The sequence below is a fragment of the Pan troglodytes genome, chromosome 18 (assembly GCF_028858775.2).
Source record: "Pan troglodytes isolate AG18354 chromosome 18, NHGRI_mPanTro3-v2.0_pri, whole genome shotgun sequence".
NCBI classification, from domain to species: Eukaryota; Metazoa; Chordata; class Mammalia; order Primates; family Hominidae; genus Pan; species Pan troglodytes.
In genome coordinates, this window is record NC_072416.2 from 44,845,850 (window position 1) to 44,863,688 (window position 17,839).

The following is a 17,839-nucleotide window of genomic DNA, read 5'->3' on the forward strand; positions in this document are numbered from 1 at the left end:
TGCACTTAATGCCACTAAACTATACACTTATAAATGGTTAAAATAGAATATTTTGTTATATTTTCCCACAATAAAAGTATTTTCAAAATTCTATGAAAAAGAATAAATTAGAAAACAAGATACCCTGCTAAAGCGTAGGTGCTAATAAGCTAAATTTGACACGCTTGATGACAAAATTATAGATGTAGAAAGGAAAATCAACAAAATTTCCTGGAATAAAGCAAAAAGACAAAAAGAGAATGTGACAGAAAGTAAAGAAAAATAAAGGAAAGATCCAAGAAACCTAATAGATATCCCTATGACAGAACTGCTAATTATCTACCCATTATTCTTTCTCCCCATCTTCTTTAAGAACAGAATCTTGTTCTGTTAAAGAGGACAATATGCCTAAAATAGGTATACATTCTCAAGACTCTCCCTGCAGGTGAGGTGGCATCTAGCTCTAGCCAATGACAGGTAAGTGAAACTGGGTAAGGTTTCCAGAAAGATTTTTTTTCAAGGGAAGAAGCATAGCTGGCATGTCCCTTTGTCTCTCTGCTCTTCCCTCTTCTTCCTTCTTGAAATGTGTATAGGATGCTTAGATGTGCAATAAGAACTACCTCAGAACCATGAGGATAAGCCACGTCTTCTTAAGGTGGAAGAAAGAGAAGAGACTAAGTCTTTGATGACATCACTGAGCCAATATCCTTGTACTGCCTATCTTTATCCTTCTTCCAATACAGGGTCAGTTTCCAAGACAGTGTACAAGGCAATCCTAACATGATCCTATAGGCATGTCAGAATGAAAAGAAAAGGAAATGGAGGGAAAAGCAATAATGGATAGAAACCGCCTTGAGTTGAAGACCTGAGCTTTCAGATGGAAAGGACCCACTGAATGCCAAGGAAGAATGAGAACAAAATTAAAGTGTGAATGCAAAACAAAGGCACTCTCCACAATAGAAGATAGGAAATGTACATTATGTCTTTTCTGGAAAAGTTTTTCCAGAAATAAAACAATTTCTGGGAAATTTATTCCAAAAGTAAAAACATATGGGTAAAAAAGAACAAAGACATAGTATGTAAGAAAGAGTGGTACCAGGTGCAGTGGTTCACCCCTGTAATTCCAGCACTTTGGGAGGCCGAGGCGGGCAGCTCCACCTGAGGTCAGAAGTTCAAGACCAGCCTTACCAACATAGAGAAACCCTGTCTCTACTAAAAATAAAAAAATTAGCTGGGCATGGTGGCACACACCTGTAATCCCAACTACTAGGGAGGCTGAGGCAGAAGAATCATTTGAACCCGGGAGGTGGAGGTTGCAGTAAGCCGATATCAGGCCACTGCACTCCAGCCTGGGTGATGGAGCAAGACTCTGCCTCAAAAAAATAAAGAAAGAAAGAAAGAGTGGGATTATCCTGGGAGTACAATGGAAAGAAATCCTAGTACAATAGCTGTACGGCAGAACTAAAAACAATCAGTCTTAATTAGAAGTCAAAGAACTCTATGAAAAGTGTTTTAAAGATGAATATAGATATCATAGACTATATGATTAAGAACCTAAAAGTACAGGCTCAGAGGTAAAGGTATGCATTTTTTTCATCAAAAAGCAAAAAAAAAAAAAAAAAAAAAAAAACCACAAAAATCAACTATATAAAAGCCATGTTCCATACAGGAATGTACAGCACTTTTATGCAATTAGCATGTAAGGGAAGATGCTTCCTTTTCTTTTTTTCTAATTTTTGTATTTTTAGTAGAGATGGGTTTTTACCATGTTGGCCAGGTTGGTCTTGAACTCCTGACCTCAAGTGATCCATCTGCCTCAGCCTCTCAAAGTGCTGGGATTATAGGCATGAGTCACCGCCCCTGGCCAGCAAGTAAAGAACAATACTTTCTGAATAACAGAACCAAACCTCCACAGTCAAGTAATTCAGAGTTGAGGACCACTTATACTACTGAATTGATACTCAATCACTTTGGATTTATAAAAGGTACAGGTGATAATCATTTCTCCATTTTTTTCCCTTAACTAAAAGTGAACTTGTCACTTATGAACTTCTTTGCTTATCAGCCTTAGCCTATTAACTTATATTAAAGAATAATTTGAAAACTAAGTTGAGGGTTTTTTTCCCTTTTTTCTTTCTCCCAGTAAAAAAAATGAGGAGGTTATTTATTTGACTATGCTTACTCTAAACCTTTTACTCACTGAAAATTTCATAGTTAAAATACTAATAAGCAATTATAATTTCCTACTGTCTCAACTATTTTTTCTTTCCTTTACAGGAAATTCTAAATCTTAAATTTTATTAAATTTTAAATTCTAAATTTTATGAACTAGTGTCCATTTAGAAATTTACTTTTTCTTCTATAGTTTTTATAATTAAAATTTTCTTCTTTTTAAATTTGAGATAGAGTCTCACTCTGTCACTCAGGCTGGAGTGCAGTGGTGAGATCACCGCTCACTGCAACCTCTGCTTCCCAGGCTCAAGCAATCCTCCCACCTCAGCCTCCCAAGTAGCTGAGACAACAGGCACACACCACTGAGGCAGAAAAATAGGGTCTGGAGGCAGGGAACTAAGGCAATCTCACACTTCAGCTATAACAGGAAATACCCTCTTCATAGGGCATAGGCCAAGTAAATGACTTCGTAACTTTACTTCATCCTCTCCATAGGGCATAGGCCAAGTAAATGACTTTGTAACCTTACTTCATCCTCTCCTTTTACATAGGCTGTGCCCCAAATACAGGGTATTTAAACTCACAAAAACTCTGTAACTAACAGGGCCTTTGAGCCCCTATGCTCCAAGCCCACTCCCACGCTGTACTTTCATTTTCAATAAATCCCTTCATTCCTTCCTTGCTTTGTGTGTTTCGTCCAATTCTTTGTTCAAGACACCAAGAACCTGGACACCCTCCACAGTTAACATCACCATGCCTGGCTAATTTTTTGTATTTTTCTTTTTTACAGACAGCGTTTCGCCATGTTGCCCAGCCTGGTCTCGAACTCTTGAGCTCAAAGTGAACTGCTCGCCTTGGCCTCCCAAAGCACTGGGATTACAGGTGTGAGACCTTGTGCGCAGCCACAGAATCTGCCTCACTGGTTCAAGTGATTCTCCTGCCTCAGCCTCCCGAGTATTTGAGATTACAAGTGCACACCACCACGCCCAACTAATTTTTGTATTTTTAGCAGAGACGGGGTTTCACCATGTTGGCCAGGCTGGTCTCAAACTCCTGACCTCAGATGATCCGCCCGCCTCGTCCTCCTAAATTGCTGGGATTACAGGCGTGAGCCACCGTGCCGGCTGAGCATTTCTTAATACAGTGTTACTGCTAACACGCATCTCTTTCTCTCACCAAAATTAATTTTAAACTTTAAAAAACTCAATTCCACCGGGCGCAGTGGCTCATGCCTGTAATCCTAGCACTTTGGGAGGCCGAGGCGGGCAGATTACCTGAGGTCGGGAGTTTGAGACCAGCCTGACCAACATGGAGAAACCCCACCTCTACTAAAAATACAAAATTAGCCGGGTGTGGTGACACATTCTTGTAATCCTAGCTACTTGGGAGGCTGAGACAGGAGAATGGGTTGAATCCAGGAGGCAGAGGTTGCAGAGGTTGTGGTGAGCCAATATTGTGCCATTGCACTCCAGCCTGGGAAACAAGAGCGAGACTCCATCTCAAAAAAAAAAAATTTCATTAATTCCTGTAATAGATTTTATATATACATATTTTCAGCTACACTAAGTTCTATATAGTTTTACTCTACCACCTCCCTATTTCTCTGCATGTTATGAAGGTATAAATAATTGATTAGCATACATGAAAAACATGAGTTTTAAACAATTCATATCTAGCTAAATCTATTCAGCCTAACAGATTCTTTTCCTCCTGCACATCACAAACTGTGTACAATAATTAAATAAGAGCTTTCAACCTGGTGAAATTTTAAAAATATCTTTTACAGCTTTATTTTTAAAATCAATGAGCTTTAATTATAGTTTTTTTAAAAAGATGTTTACTTATGCAAACAAGTCTTCCTTGACTCTGTACTTGTTATATAGTTACCTATCTATCCATTTATGTATTTACTTATTAATACTACATGTAGAAATCATTTTGTGGGGTTTTAAAAACAAACAAGCTCATATCCAAGTATTGTTTTGCAGTTTTTCCTTAAATTAACAATGTTTTAGAGATCTTTCCATTTCAGTACATAAAATCTGTATCATTCTTTCAAACTAGCACATACTATTAACTAAAAGATAATTTAGCTACTTAATTTAACCATTCCCCTACTGATTACATCTGGCTTACTAACAACCTTCTGCTATTATAAAGTGTTGCCTTGAAAACCCTAGTAAATGCTTCATTGTGTATATAAACAATTAGGCTCTCTAGGCTACCTACCTACTGATTAAGAGCTCTGCATTCTAGGTTATGTGTATTTAAACCTTTTAACAACTACTGGTAAGACTGGTCTCCAAAATGGCTGTACCAACTAATGCTCCCACCAACAGTATGAGACTATCCATTTTGCCATACTCTTGAAAGTACTTAGAAATTCTTTACATTTATGTGAACTGTGGGCAAAAAGAATGGCATTTTGTTTCAACCACATTTCCCTGATAATTAGTGAAGTTGGTTATCTTTCAGATATATAGTGTATATTTTCATTTCTCCTATTAATTCTCCACTACTTTCCTTAAAACTGAAATGTTCTATATCTCACTGACGACATTAAGCACTTGATAAATTGTAGTGACCTTAAACTCTTCTCAATTCCCTACATACCATGGGATTATCCAAGGCAAATCTTACTTCTAAGAAATTTAATTGTAAAAACGAGAATTACTGAGTACCTAAAACTTACCATGCTTTGCAAATGTTAGACATTTTCATATGTACTTCAATCCTCTAACATTGGTACTATAAATCTATCTTATAAACAAACAACAGTTGCTCATGGAGGTTAACTAGGCTGCTTAGAAAGGGACAGAATCTGAATCTGAAGCCAGGTTTTCTGACCCCCACGTCTGTACTCTACCAAACTGTTTTTGAGGCTTTGAATACTCTTAATCCTCTCCCTAAAATCTTTTCCTCCTGTGGTTTCTATGGCACAGCCTATCCTTGATGTTTCTCCTTCCTTTCTGGTTTGGTTTTGTTGCTGGTTCTTCCTCCTCCTGCAGGGATTTCTGGGCTTCAATGTTTCATCTTCACTTCAAAGTCAAAAGACCACTCTTACTAAACAAGGAAATCTCAGGAAACTCCAAATACAAAATAATAATGAATTGCTTCTTAAAACTCATCGCCAAGACTTACATAACATTGTGCTGTTGGTTTTTCTCCTACAGCTGACATTTCTTCTTAGTAGATCTGACCTGTCTGTAAAATTGGTGTCTGTCACAGTTTAGTCCCTGAATGCCTTCCTCTTCCTAACTTACAAACTCTGCACCGCGAGCTCATCCATTTTCCATGATGACAAGTACCATCTAGTCACTGATGGCTCAAAAGTTTTACCTGCAGCTGAGGCTGCAGACTATATGTCCAACTGAAAAAAAAAAATCTACATGGATGATGTTTCTATACCCAAAATTAAATTCTTCATCTTTCCCCCACAGCTTGTTTTCCCTCTTATATTCTCTTTTAACTAGCAATCCAAGTCAGAGATCTGGGAATCTTCTAAATTCTTCCCTCTGGTTTAACTGGTTAAACTTAACAACTCATTAACACTTGTATCATCTGTTCCTTCTTTTTTTCATTTTGTTTTAGACAAGGTCTCACTCTGTCACCCAGGCTAGAATACAGTGGTACAATCACAGCTCACTGCAGCCTCAACTTCCCAGGCTGATGCGATCCTCCTGCCTCGGCCTCCCAAAATGCTGGAATTATGGGCATAAGCCATCATGCCTGGCCCTGTTCCTTCTTTTATCTTTGTTGACTTTCTTAACTCATTTCTCATCTGAATCACTGGTACATAAAAGGAGCTCAAAAATACTTGAATTAAAAAAATAAGCACTTTGTCTCCCTAAGAACAAGGACCATGTCTTATTCATTTTTAGAAACTCAGCACTGAGCTGACACGCCACCCCAAAATAGCTACCGAGTGAATCATCATCTCAGGGTTCCTTTATCTAAACCAAACTCTCAGAGAGTAAGATCCAGAAATGCATTTTTAACAAGTTCTCTGGATGAATCCTATACAGCCAACCCAGCAACCGCCTTTAAGAACCAGTGAATTATGTTCATTCTCATGATGAGAAGAGAACTGAAACAGTGACAGAAATGGAACTAAACAAGTTTCCTGCCACTTCTATATAGACCTAAGATAAATAAACCTCTCAGACATAAATAAAAATTATTATTGAATCATCTGCTACTATAATCAGTCTTTGTCTAACTCAGTATTCTTAGTTAGCCTACTGCAATAATCCACTTCCATATTTGTACCCCTACAAACTATTCTCTACACAGCAGCTAGAATGATCTTTCTAAAACTCAAATCAGAGGATGCCATCTTCTCCTCACTTCATCCCACCCCATCTCAGGGACAGTTTCTCCTCACAGTTTACAAACAAAATCCAAACTTCTTACTCTGGTTTACAAAGCCCTATATAATCTAGCCTCTGCCTAGCCCTGTGAACTCATCTTCCACTCTTCTAATCATACTGTCTACACTGCAATCGCAATGGTCTTTTTTGTTCCTAAAATATAAAAAATTTTTTCCAACCTTAGAACTTTTGCACTTGCTATTTCCATCTGTCAAGAATGTTCTTCTCCCTGATCTTATCATGGCTAGCCCCTTCTATCCACTGAGACTCCATTTAAATGTCACCTCCTCATAGGGGCCTTCTCTAACCACCCAATCAAAAGTAGCCTTCCAGTCACTTCATAGGACTATAAAGCATTTATCACAAGGTTACATTTTCTCTGTATATTTGTTCACTGTCTATCTCCCACCCACAAGAATATAAGCTCCATGACACCAGTAAATCTGCCTTAACAGTAGAATTCAGTGCTTTGTGCCCAAGGCTTGGAATAGTGTCTAGCATATAGCAGGTGCTCAGTATATATTTGTAATGAACCTACTCTTATTTCGAGGTCACCACCGTATGAAGGTCTGCTTTTAGCCAAGAATAAGTAACAAAATTGTATCTTTTAATATTAATAAATATGTCTATTGAATAAATCCAATTTGTCTACGTTAATGGAAAAGCAACAAGTTCAAACAAAATCATTATTTGGATATCCTCAGTCAGGAAACTGTAAAACATAGCCAACATGTCTAAAAACATTTTCATACCAAAACCAAGCTATATTTTTCAACGGTCACTAGTTTAAAAAAAAAAAAAAAAAACTTAAAAGTTGCTGCAAATTTTACCACCATTATGAGAGAAAAAATTCAAATGTCCATCAACAGGAGAATGGATAAACAAATCTCCATACAAAGACTCCTACTAAGCAATAAAAAGGAATGAACTCTTATTGGTACATACAACATGGCTGAATCCTAAATAATTACACTCAGTGAAAGAAGCCAGGCAAAAAAGAGTACATACTATATGATTCCATAAATACGAACAGTAACAGAAAGCAGATCTGTGGTTACCTGGGGTGGAGGTAGCAGGAAGGAGGGATTACAACGGGAACTAGGACACTTTTGAAATTGATGAATGTTCATAATATTGATTGTGGTGATTGATTGGTATATACATATGTCAAAACTTATCAAACTGTGCACTTCAAATACATCCAATTTACTCAATGCCAATTATTACTAAAGCTATTTTTTAAAAAAGTTTTTATATCAGATCAGGTCACTCCCTTGCTAAAACCTTTCAATGGTTCTCCACCTTCAAAAATAAAAAATTTGTTACAAGCGTTATCAGCACTGTAAGGGACTTAACATTTAAATGGAATGCACATGAAACCAACATCGTAAACTAATTCCAATAGTTAATAAAAGCCAAAAACACTTGAATAGATTTAAACTTTTAACTTCAACAAAAAATGTAAATAGTAACTTCACAAAAATTAACTTTACATTTCTACATCAAAAAGCTAAAAATGTATTAAACTCACAGTTACCTGTAGAAGGTGGTGATTTCTCTGAGTGTTTTGCATTTAAAAGTTTTCTGCTAATAAATATGTAACCACAAGGACATGATTTACATGCAACAGGAACCTGTAGGAAAAAAAGAAAAATATATATTATTACTATTTTTCTATTGTTAAATTTCTCAGTGTCTATGTGGTCTCCTCAAATGAATGATAAATTACTTGAAGGAGGAATCATGTATTTATTTAAACCTCAACTCCTTACAACAAATTATCTGAGATGAGTATCATATCACATAGATATTCACATTCTTTTTTTTTTTTTTTTGAGACGGAGTCTCACTCTGTCACCCAGGCTGGAGTGCAGTGGCATGATCTAGGCTCACTGCAACCTCCACCTCCTGAGTTCAAGTGATTCTTCTGCCTCAGCCTCCCAAGTAGCTGGGACTACAGGCACACGCTACCATGCCCAGCTAATTTTTGTATTTTTAGTAGAGATGGGGTTTTACTATATTGGCCAGGTTGGTCTTGAACTCCTCACCTCGTGATCCGCCCACCTCAGCCTCTCAAAGTGCTAGGATAACAGAAGTGAGCCACCACCCTGGGCCTGATACTCATATTCTTCTACTGCTTAACAAAACCATGAAGACTATACCATACCAATACCATAAAAAATAAATGTGTATTAAATATGCACTGATGTGAGTGACCAATAGAAAACTGTAATAGGGTCAGAGCAAGGGGAAGTATGTGGAAAAAAAGGTAGCATTTCCTAAAATGTTAGTTTGACAGCTTTTTACGGTATAGAACAAATTTGAAAAGGGTGAGTGGGTAGGAAGTCATTAAAGTAATCCTGGTAAAAGATTATGAAGGACCAAGTGGAATAGTGAGAACGGAAATGGAAAAAGGTAGATCTGCCAGAGTTTCCAAGGCAAGAAAAACAGACAAAGGCCCAAACTGATGACTGGTGATAAAGTGGGAAGAAGTGAAAATAACTCAGGATTCTAACATGAGAGAAGAAGATATCAACTACCACTGACAAAGAATAAAGAATAGTTTACAGCAACCAGATTTTTCTTAAATTGTTGTGGGTAGATAGTAGGTGTACATGTTTATGGGGTACACTAATATAGACATGCAATGCGTAACAATCACATCATGGAAAATTGGGTATTCAACCCCTCAAGCATTCTTCCTTTTTGTTACAAACAATCTATACTCTTTTAGTTATTTTTAAATGTACAATTAAATTATTGTTTACTATAGGACTGGGCGCAGTGGCTCACACCTGTAATCCCAGCACTTTGGGAGGCCGAAGCAGGTGGATCACTTGAGGTCAGGAGTTTGAGACCAGCCTGACCAACATGGTGAAACCCCATCCCTACTAAAAAAAATACAAAATTAGCCAGGCGTCATGGCACATGCCTGTAATCCCAGCTACTTGGGTGGCTGAGGCAGGAGAATCGCTTGAACCTGGAAGGCAGAGGTTGCAGTGAGCCAAGAGCGCACTATTGCACTCTAGCCTGGGCAACATGAGCAAGACTCTGTCTCAAAAAAAAAAAAAAAAAAAAAAAAAAAATTATTATTGACTATAGTCCCCCTGTTGTGCTATCAAATATTAGGTCTTATTCTTTCTAACAATAACCAGTTTGAGGGGCAAAAGTATGCTGACATAAAAAAAGAGAATGTAGGAGAAAGTAGGAATTTAGATCCAGAATCTTATATCTTAGTTCCAGGAATGACTCCGGACAAGATATTTAAGATCTTCAAGCTTCTGTTTCCAAATCTGCAAAATATGTAAATTTCCTTTCTCTACTCCAAACTTATAACTGTTTTTTAAGCCAAGTGCTACTGAAAATCATTGAAAAAACTTTTTAGTTTTCCCCATAATCATTTCACCCATATCAAAGTTAATGATCCTTGGAATCAAGACATGTTCACCAAAAGTCTGAAACTAATCTCAACGAAAAAGTATTTACAGAATAATTACAGTAAGAAAACTGCAATTCCCTTTGTAAGATAAATTCCCCCATTTGGCAGTTGTTCTGCTATGTAAAAACTGAGTTAAAATTATGAAGCTTTTTATCTATGTATGTACAGAATGCCTCATGTTATAGAATCTAAACACTTGATCTAATTGAGCTAAATTGAAATTTTGGCAGAATAATTCCTTTTCTTTGTATAAAAACATTGAACAAAGGATCTCCAATTTGTATTTAAGAAAAATAACAAAGAAATCAATAAAAATAATCAAACTCCAGATTTGTCTAACAGCTTGCTTTGTTAAGAATGTAATGAGATCCCTTCAAATCACGACAAAAAAATGCTACATTTTTTAAATAGTGTAAAATCTGTCTAAAATAGATGTCTGACATTTTTTCAAATTTCGTATCTTCATAGAAACCAAGCTCAAAGGAACTGACTCATTTCCTTTACACCTAAACATATTATTAAGGGCATCCACAGTAATGTAAATTGTTTTAAATTAATGCTATCCAAAATACGCAAATGCATGTTCTTACTCAACAGCTCCTTTCCTAATCAGCAAGCATTTTCTTCCAGCTACTGAAACTCAATAAATTTGAATTTGGGTTTCAGTCTTATACAAAAGAACTTCATATCAATCCATCTCCAGAATTAACAGTGTTGCAGTTAGATGAGAAGTATACATTTGGCTTTGGGACCCAGAATGCACAAACACTGACTAACTGAATTGACAGGTTGATTTTCATCCACAAATGAAAGTGTTTTATGCTCAATAAACCCTCATGTGCCTGAGTTAATTCATTCTATAGTTTGAGTTAATTCATTCTATAGTCTGAGTTAATTCATTCTATAGTCCTATTTAAAATAAAAAGTTCCTTCCCCACAACCTCTGCCCTGGAGAACAAAAAACAAAAAACACACCACCACCACCATCACCACCCTAGATCCTGTAAAAAGAATTATCAAATAGGTTGGACAACTTCAGTAATATTAACCTCATTTCATTAATTATAGTATAATTTAGATTTTAAACAAACACACTAAAGTTTCTTTAAATTTCAGTTGATAATACTAAACCTAACAGTAATGAAATTCTAATATTACACTTTCAGGATTTAAAAAAAAATAAAATATTCAAAGTATTGTTTACTGATAGTTTACTGGGCATTAATTCACTTTTTTAAAAAAAGATTTAGGTTGTTTGTATGTTTTATAAGTAAAACGGATTTTTTATTTATTTATTTATCTTTTTTTTTTGAGACGAAGTCTCACTCGTCCGCCAGGCTGGAGTGCAATGGCGCGATCTTGGCTCACTGCAACCTCTGCCTCCCAGATTCAAGTGATTCTCCTTCCTTAGCCTCCTGTGTAGCTGGGATTACAGGTGCCTGTCACCACGCCCGGATAATTTTTGTATTTTTAGTAGAGATGGGGTTTCACCATGTTGGCCAGGCTGGTCTCGAACTCCTGACCTCAGGTGATCCACCCACCTCGGCCTTCCAAAGTGCTGGGATTACAAGGTGTGAGCCACCATGCCCAGCCTGGATTTTTTAAATCTGAAAAAAAAAAAAAAATTCTGGTCCTATAGTGTTTCACTGATTTTTTTACTTTTTTTTTTTTTGAGACGGAGTCTCTGTCGCCCAGGCTGGAGTACAGTGGTGCGATCTCGGCTCACTGCAACCTCTGCCTCCCGGGTTCAATCAATTCTCCTGCCTCAGCCTCCCGAGTAGCTGGAACTACAGGTGCATGCCACCACACCCAGCTAATTTTTTAGTAGAGACAGGGTTTCACCGTGTTAGCCAGGATGGTCTGGAACTTCTGACCTCGTGATCCACCTGCCTCGGCCTCCCAAAGTACTGGGATTACAGGTGTGAGCCACTGCACACAGCCATTTAACTGATTTTTTAAAAGCTCCAAAATAATTACATTACAGAAAACTCATTTATATTCTTTACTACTGAAAGAACCAAAGGAACTTATACCAGACATATTTTATATACATCACATAAAATGTCCTTTAAATTTAAAAAAAGCTGCTCTATTTTTTTTAAAAATGAAGGCAAAAACAGAAGCATACACAAAAGATACCAGAAAACTGACAAGAATCTTGAGCACTGATGCACACAAAATGGCTCAGTAATTTTGAGTGATTGATGGATATGAAACCCCTTGAAAATGAAAAGCACTGTGGTTTAAGATGTTTTAGAATGATATGTTCAATAGAAGCCTGCAAAGGAGATGTTACAAAGCAGTTGAAAATCTAGCTTTTTCTTCTTTGCTGATCTCTGTACCCATTTTTCAAACTTACACACACACATAAGTAAATCTAATCAACTGGGAAATCTCAAATTTAAAGATTTTACATTTATGTTTATAAACTATACCTAAATTCGAATTTAATTTTTTTTAGGCAACTTAGAATCATAGCAGTATTCTAATGTTTAGAAAATGGCTTTCTGGATTATAATCATATTCTGGCTTATAACTAAAAGAAGCTAGTACTTTTAAATAATGAGAAAGCTAAAATTAATCCATTATTTTTTCACATCAGGTTCATATCACCAGAAGTTTTAATTAGTCCTTATGTATGTTATATTCACTTAAGTATTTGGAATAAAGGACAAAACAAACCAACTCATTAAATTATGTACTAGTTTGCTATGGGTGGAATTATGCACCCCTCGACATCCAGATTCATATATTGAAGCCTTAACCGCAATGTGATGGTATTTGGAGATGGGCCATTTGAGAGAGAATTAGGTTTAAATTAAGTCATGAGCGTGGTGCCCTCATGATGTGATTAGGGACCTTTTAAGAAAAGGGAGAGAGCTTGACCCTCTTTCTGCCATGTGAGGACACCAAGAAGACAGCCATCTGCAAGCCAAGAAGAGAGCCCTCACCAGAACATAATCATGCTTTTGTTATGGCAGCCAAAGCTGGGTAAGCTGATTTTATATGAAAGAATAAATATGGGGGAGGGGGTGTATAACAAAATGAATGTGATCTTTCCAAATAAAACGCTGATCTTGTTTTGTTGAACAGTTTTTCAGAAACTCCTATAAGTTTATTATCCTTTGCTCTTTTATATAAAAATAGCCATAAAAAGTGGCTATTTTTCCCAAAAGGTTGCTTTATGCCAATTAGAACAAAGTCAGGATTTGCAAATACTTGTGCCTTACAGAAATTGGAATGCATAACGCATACCATGTAAACCTTACACTTCTACACAATTAACTGCAATAATTGGAAATGATTTAAACACTGAAATAATCTCCCGCAAAGAGTCATATTGCAAAGTCCAGTTTTGTCAAAATTTAACAAATTTAGTTCAGTAGTAAGAATGAAAGTAACTCTTTGGAAAACATGACTAAACTGTTTTTATACTGCATACTGGTATAGCTCCTACACTGTATTTCTTGCACAACCTTTTTCTGATAAGCATTTTTACTACAGCCCATAAAGGATACTTAATAAAACATGTAACATGTTTTCTGTTAAAAGATTTGAAAAACCTACAAGAATTCTCCTTGAAAAATGCACTAAAATCAGCTTATTAAAAAGTCTCCAGCCATTTCAAATTACTCTTGATTAAAAAAAAAAAAAAAAGGCGGTGGGGGGAGGGGAGGAGAGAAAGGTAGTCATTTTTTAAAAATCCACTCAGTGGAAAAGGAAAAAACACACCCAGATCTACATGTTGGTAACAAACGAGGGCCTTACGAATGGTTTCAACTGAAGTAGTTTTAACTCATTAGATGTTAAGGCTTAAAGGAATGTCTATTATTCCAGTAAAGAATTGAGACACGCTTCAACACAGCGATCACTGAAATGAGATGTTTTAAATTACAACTATTACACCATGAACTCAATGTAGAAAGGAATCGTTTCAAATTCAAGAAACGAGATAGAGAGATAGAGACAGAGAGACAGAGAGAGAGAGAGAGAGAGAGAGAGAGAGACATTCAGACAGACAGGTATACAGATCTGGAAGCAGACAGGCCAAATTTGTTAACAGTGGATACTGCGAGGGGTGGGGAAGTAAGGAGCGCCCAAAAAGGAGGAAGGGCTTAAACAGGGGCTTTATTCAATCATGACCCATTAACAACGATGTAAAGGCAGGATTCGCGATTGCACAGCAAAAATATAATAAATACATGAGGAAGGGGAAAAAATCTCCAAATTCGCCGAAACTCAAAATCATTACACGCGGCCCCCTTTGTCCCACTCAGGCGCCCGCCCCGGTCGCGGAGGGGCCGTTTTGGGGAAGCCCCGCACCCGTCGGAACCGGGAACAAAGCCGCCCCGGCCGCAGGAGGGGCTCTCGGAGCCAGGGCCTGGCCTCGGAGGCGGGCGTGCGGCGCACTCTCGCCGGGGCTGCGGCCCGCAGGCTCCCACCGCTGTCACCGCCGCCGGCGAGGAGAGTCTGGGGCTCCAGACAGCCGCCCGGTGAGCCCACCAAAGGCGCGCTCCTCCAGTGGCCGGGACACATCAAGAAGGGGCTTGGCCGTCTGGCCGCCGCCAGGTGGACGCTGGCGGGCCACGGCCCCGGGCTTTTCCCGGGAAACCCCTCGGTGCAGCCCGACCGGCCCCGGACCCCCGCCGCCGCCGGCGGGCCCCAGGATCTGCCCACCGCTCGGCCTCCGGGAGCCCGGCGAGGCCCCCTCCACAGACAACGGCCGCCAAGCCACTGCCGCCCGCCCGCGCGCCCGGCCCCCGGCACCCACCTGTTGGTCGCACTCGGGGCATGATTTGGTGGCCATCTTCACTTTCTTGGCTCGAGTTGCAGACATGCTCCTCTCCCTTAGCGGCGGCAGCAGCGACGGCTCGAGCTCCTCCCCTCACACTTCGGCAGCCCGGCCTCCGCCCGCCCAGTCCCCGCGGGCCTCAAACAAGCCTCTGGCGGGTGCGCGCGCGCGCGTGCGCGAGCTCGCGCGGGACCTGCGCGCCAAGGGGGCGGGGCGGAGCGTCGGCCGGCGGCTCCTGGGGACCGCGACACGCGCTCCCACGGCGGCTCGCGACCCACAGCCCGCCCGCGAGCTCGCCCAGAGTATCACGAGACGAGGGGAGACCTTCCCCCGCCTCCGCCAGACCGCCCCGGCGCGGCAGTGGCCACGCCTCCTCTCGGCCTGGCCGACTGCGAGGGGGCAAGGCCTGGGCGGGACTCGGCAGTAACGGGCGTCGAGTTCGACCAACGAATGCATAGGTAGGGCGGGCCGTAGTGCTGGGCACGCCCCATCCCCACAGAGACCGTGGGAGCGAAGGCTGGGGAATGAATGGTGAAGGGCGTAGCGTGGATCCTGGCATTTAATAAACTTAAGTAGATGTTACCAAGGCTAATCATTGAGAAATTATGATAGACATTTTATGAGACCACTGGACCCAGCAGCGGAGTGAAAATTCATTTATTTATTCAATATATAATTGCCTAAGTCCCACTGTCAGGAAAATTTGAATAAAATGCAGTGTCAGCCTTCAAGGAGCAGCCTTGCTGTGTAAACCAGTGCTACTCACTATCAAGATGAGGGATCAGATGTTTTTCTTTTTCCAATCTGTCCGTGACTGATACTTACTAAATTAACATTAAAATTAAATTATTCGAGGCTGGGCGCAATGGCTCACGCCTGTAATCTCAGCACTTTGGGAAGCCGAGGAGGGCGGATCTCTTGAGCCCAGGTGTTCCAGACCACCCTGGGCAACATAGCGAGACCCCCATCTCTACAAAAAGTAAAAGATTTTTAAAAATTAGCTGAGCGTGGTGGCCCATGCCTGGAGTCCTAGCTAGTAGAGAGGCTGAGGTGGGAGGATCGCTTGAGCCTATGAGATTGAGGCTTCAATGAGCCGAGATTGTGGCCACTGCACTCCAGCCTGGGCGACAGAGCGAGACTCCGTCTCAAAAAAAAGAAAAAGAAAGAAAAAGTGAAATTTAAAAACAACTATGCAAAACGTAAGCTTACTTTTAAATATTTAATTTGACAGACCCAAAGTTATACTTAATAAACAATCAGAACAAACATAACAGAAAGAAAATTTACAAACTGTACACTTGGCTCAGAGAAAATTTACCAATATGCATTTATTACAGAGACTGGCTATTCCACTGATAACTTTTTATTCTACAATTGTTAACTAAAGGAAAGTTATGAGTTACAATTTTACATAGTAAATGCCTGTAAGCACACTTTGTATAAATAACAGGTATATAAATGTTTAAAGCTTTTAATATGAAACCCACGAGATTGCTTCCTGTTTGGTCCATTTACAGGCATACCTTGGAGGGACTGGGGGTTCAGTTCCAGGCCATTGCAAAAAAGAGAGCCACACTCAATTTTTTGTTGTTGTTTCCCAGTGTATATAATAAACATGTTTCCACTATACTGTAATATATTAAAAGTACAATAGCATTATGTCTAAAAAACAGTGTACACACGTTGATGTTAAAATTGGGCTAAAATTCCTGGGCAAAATGGTGAAACCCGTCTCCACAAAAAATTTAAAAATAGCCATGTGGTGACAGCGTATGCCTGTAGTCCCAGCTACTCAAGAGGTTGAGTTGGAGGATCCACTGAGCCCAGGAGGTCAAGGCTGCAGTGAACCATGATTGCGCCATTGCACTTCAGCCTGGGTGACAGAGAAAATCCCTGTCTCAAAAAAAAAAAAAAAAAGGAGTTAATCTTCTCAAACCCTGCCACTGCTTTATCAACTAATATTTATGTAATATTCTAAATCCTTTGTTGCCATTCCACTATGTTCACAGAATCTTCCCCAGGAGATTCCATCTCAAAAAACCACTTTCTTTGCTCCTTCGTAAGAAGTAACTCCTCATCTGTTCAAGTTTTATCATGAGATTGCAACATTAATCCCAGCACTTTGGGAGGCTGAGACAGGAGGATTGCTTGAGCTCAAGAGTTCGAGACCAACCTGGGCAACATAGTGAAACCTCATCTTCACAAAAAAATACAAATCTTAGCTGGGCATGATGTGCACCTGTAGTCCCAGCTACTTGGGAGGCTGAGGTGGGAGGAATGCTTGAGCCCAGGAGGTCGAGGCTGTAGTGAACCACAATCGTGCCACTGCACTCCAGCCTGGACAACAGAGTGAGACCCTGCTGTGTGTCCCGCATTTGCAATTACATCCTCCACTGAAGTCTTGAACCCCTCAAAGTCATCCATGAGGATTGTAATCAACTCCTCCCAAGCTCCTGTTAATGTTTATATTTTGACTTGCTTCCATGAGTCATGAATGTTCTTAGTACTATCTAAAATGGTAAATCATTTCCAGAAGGTTTTCAATTGACTTTGCCCAGATCCATCAGAGGAATTGCTATCTATGGCAGCAATAGCCTTACAAAATGTATTTCTGAAATAATAAGACTTGAAAGTCGAAATTACTCCTTAATCCATAGGTTACAGAATGGATTAGCAGGCATGAAAATAACATTAATTTCTTAAACCTCCATCAGAGCCCTTAGGTAACCAGGTGCATTGTCAATGAGTAATAATATTTTGAAAAGAATCTTTTTTTCCAAGCAGTAGGTCTCAACAGGGGGCTTGAAATATTTAGTAGACCATGACAGATTTGCTGTCATCCAGACTTTGTTATTCCATTTATAGAGTATAGGGAGAGTAGGTTTAATATGTTCCTTAAGGGCCCTAGGATTTGGGGAATGGTATATGAGCACTGACTTCAACTTAAAGTCATCAGCTGCACTTGCCCCTAACAAGACAGTGAGCCTCTCCATTGAAGGTTTGAAGCCAGGCCTTGATTGCCTTCTTCTCTCTAGCTATGAAAGTCTTAGGTAGCATATTCTTCCAGTAAAAGGCTGTTTTGCCTAC

At 39.4% G+C, this 17,839-nt stretch overlaps 1 protein-coding gene across 3 annotated transcripts in view; it reads right to left on the reverse strand.

Annotated features, from left to right (window-relative positions):
• Positions 1 to 15,171, reverse strand: part of C16H16orf87 (chromosome 16 C16orf87 homolog) — a 29,455-nt gene extending 14,284 nt beyond the window's left edge. For 2 of the 3 annotated variants that reach the window (XM_024349823.3, XM_054668358.2), the window contains exons 1-2: positions 14,732 to 15,126; positions 8,059 to 8,155 (exon numbers count right to left, since the gene is read on the reverse strand). In XM_024349823.3, the coding sequence (XP_024205591.1) occupies positions 8,059 to 8,155; positions 14,732 to 14,797 (163 nt within the window). In that variant the 5' untranslated portion in view covers positions 14,798 to 15,126. Of the gene's footprint in view, positions 1 to 8,058; positions 8,156 to 14,731 lie in introns of all 3 variants that reach the window. The other variant, XM_016929787.4, reaches the window with a different exon arrangement.
• Between the last annotated feature and the right edge of the window lie 2,668 nt (positions 15,172 to 17,839).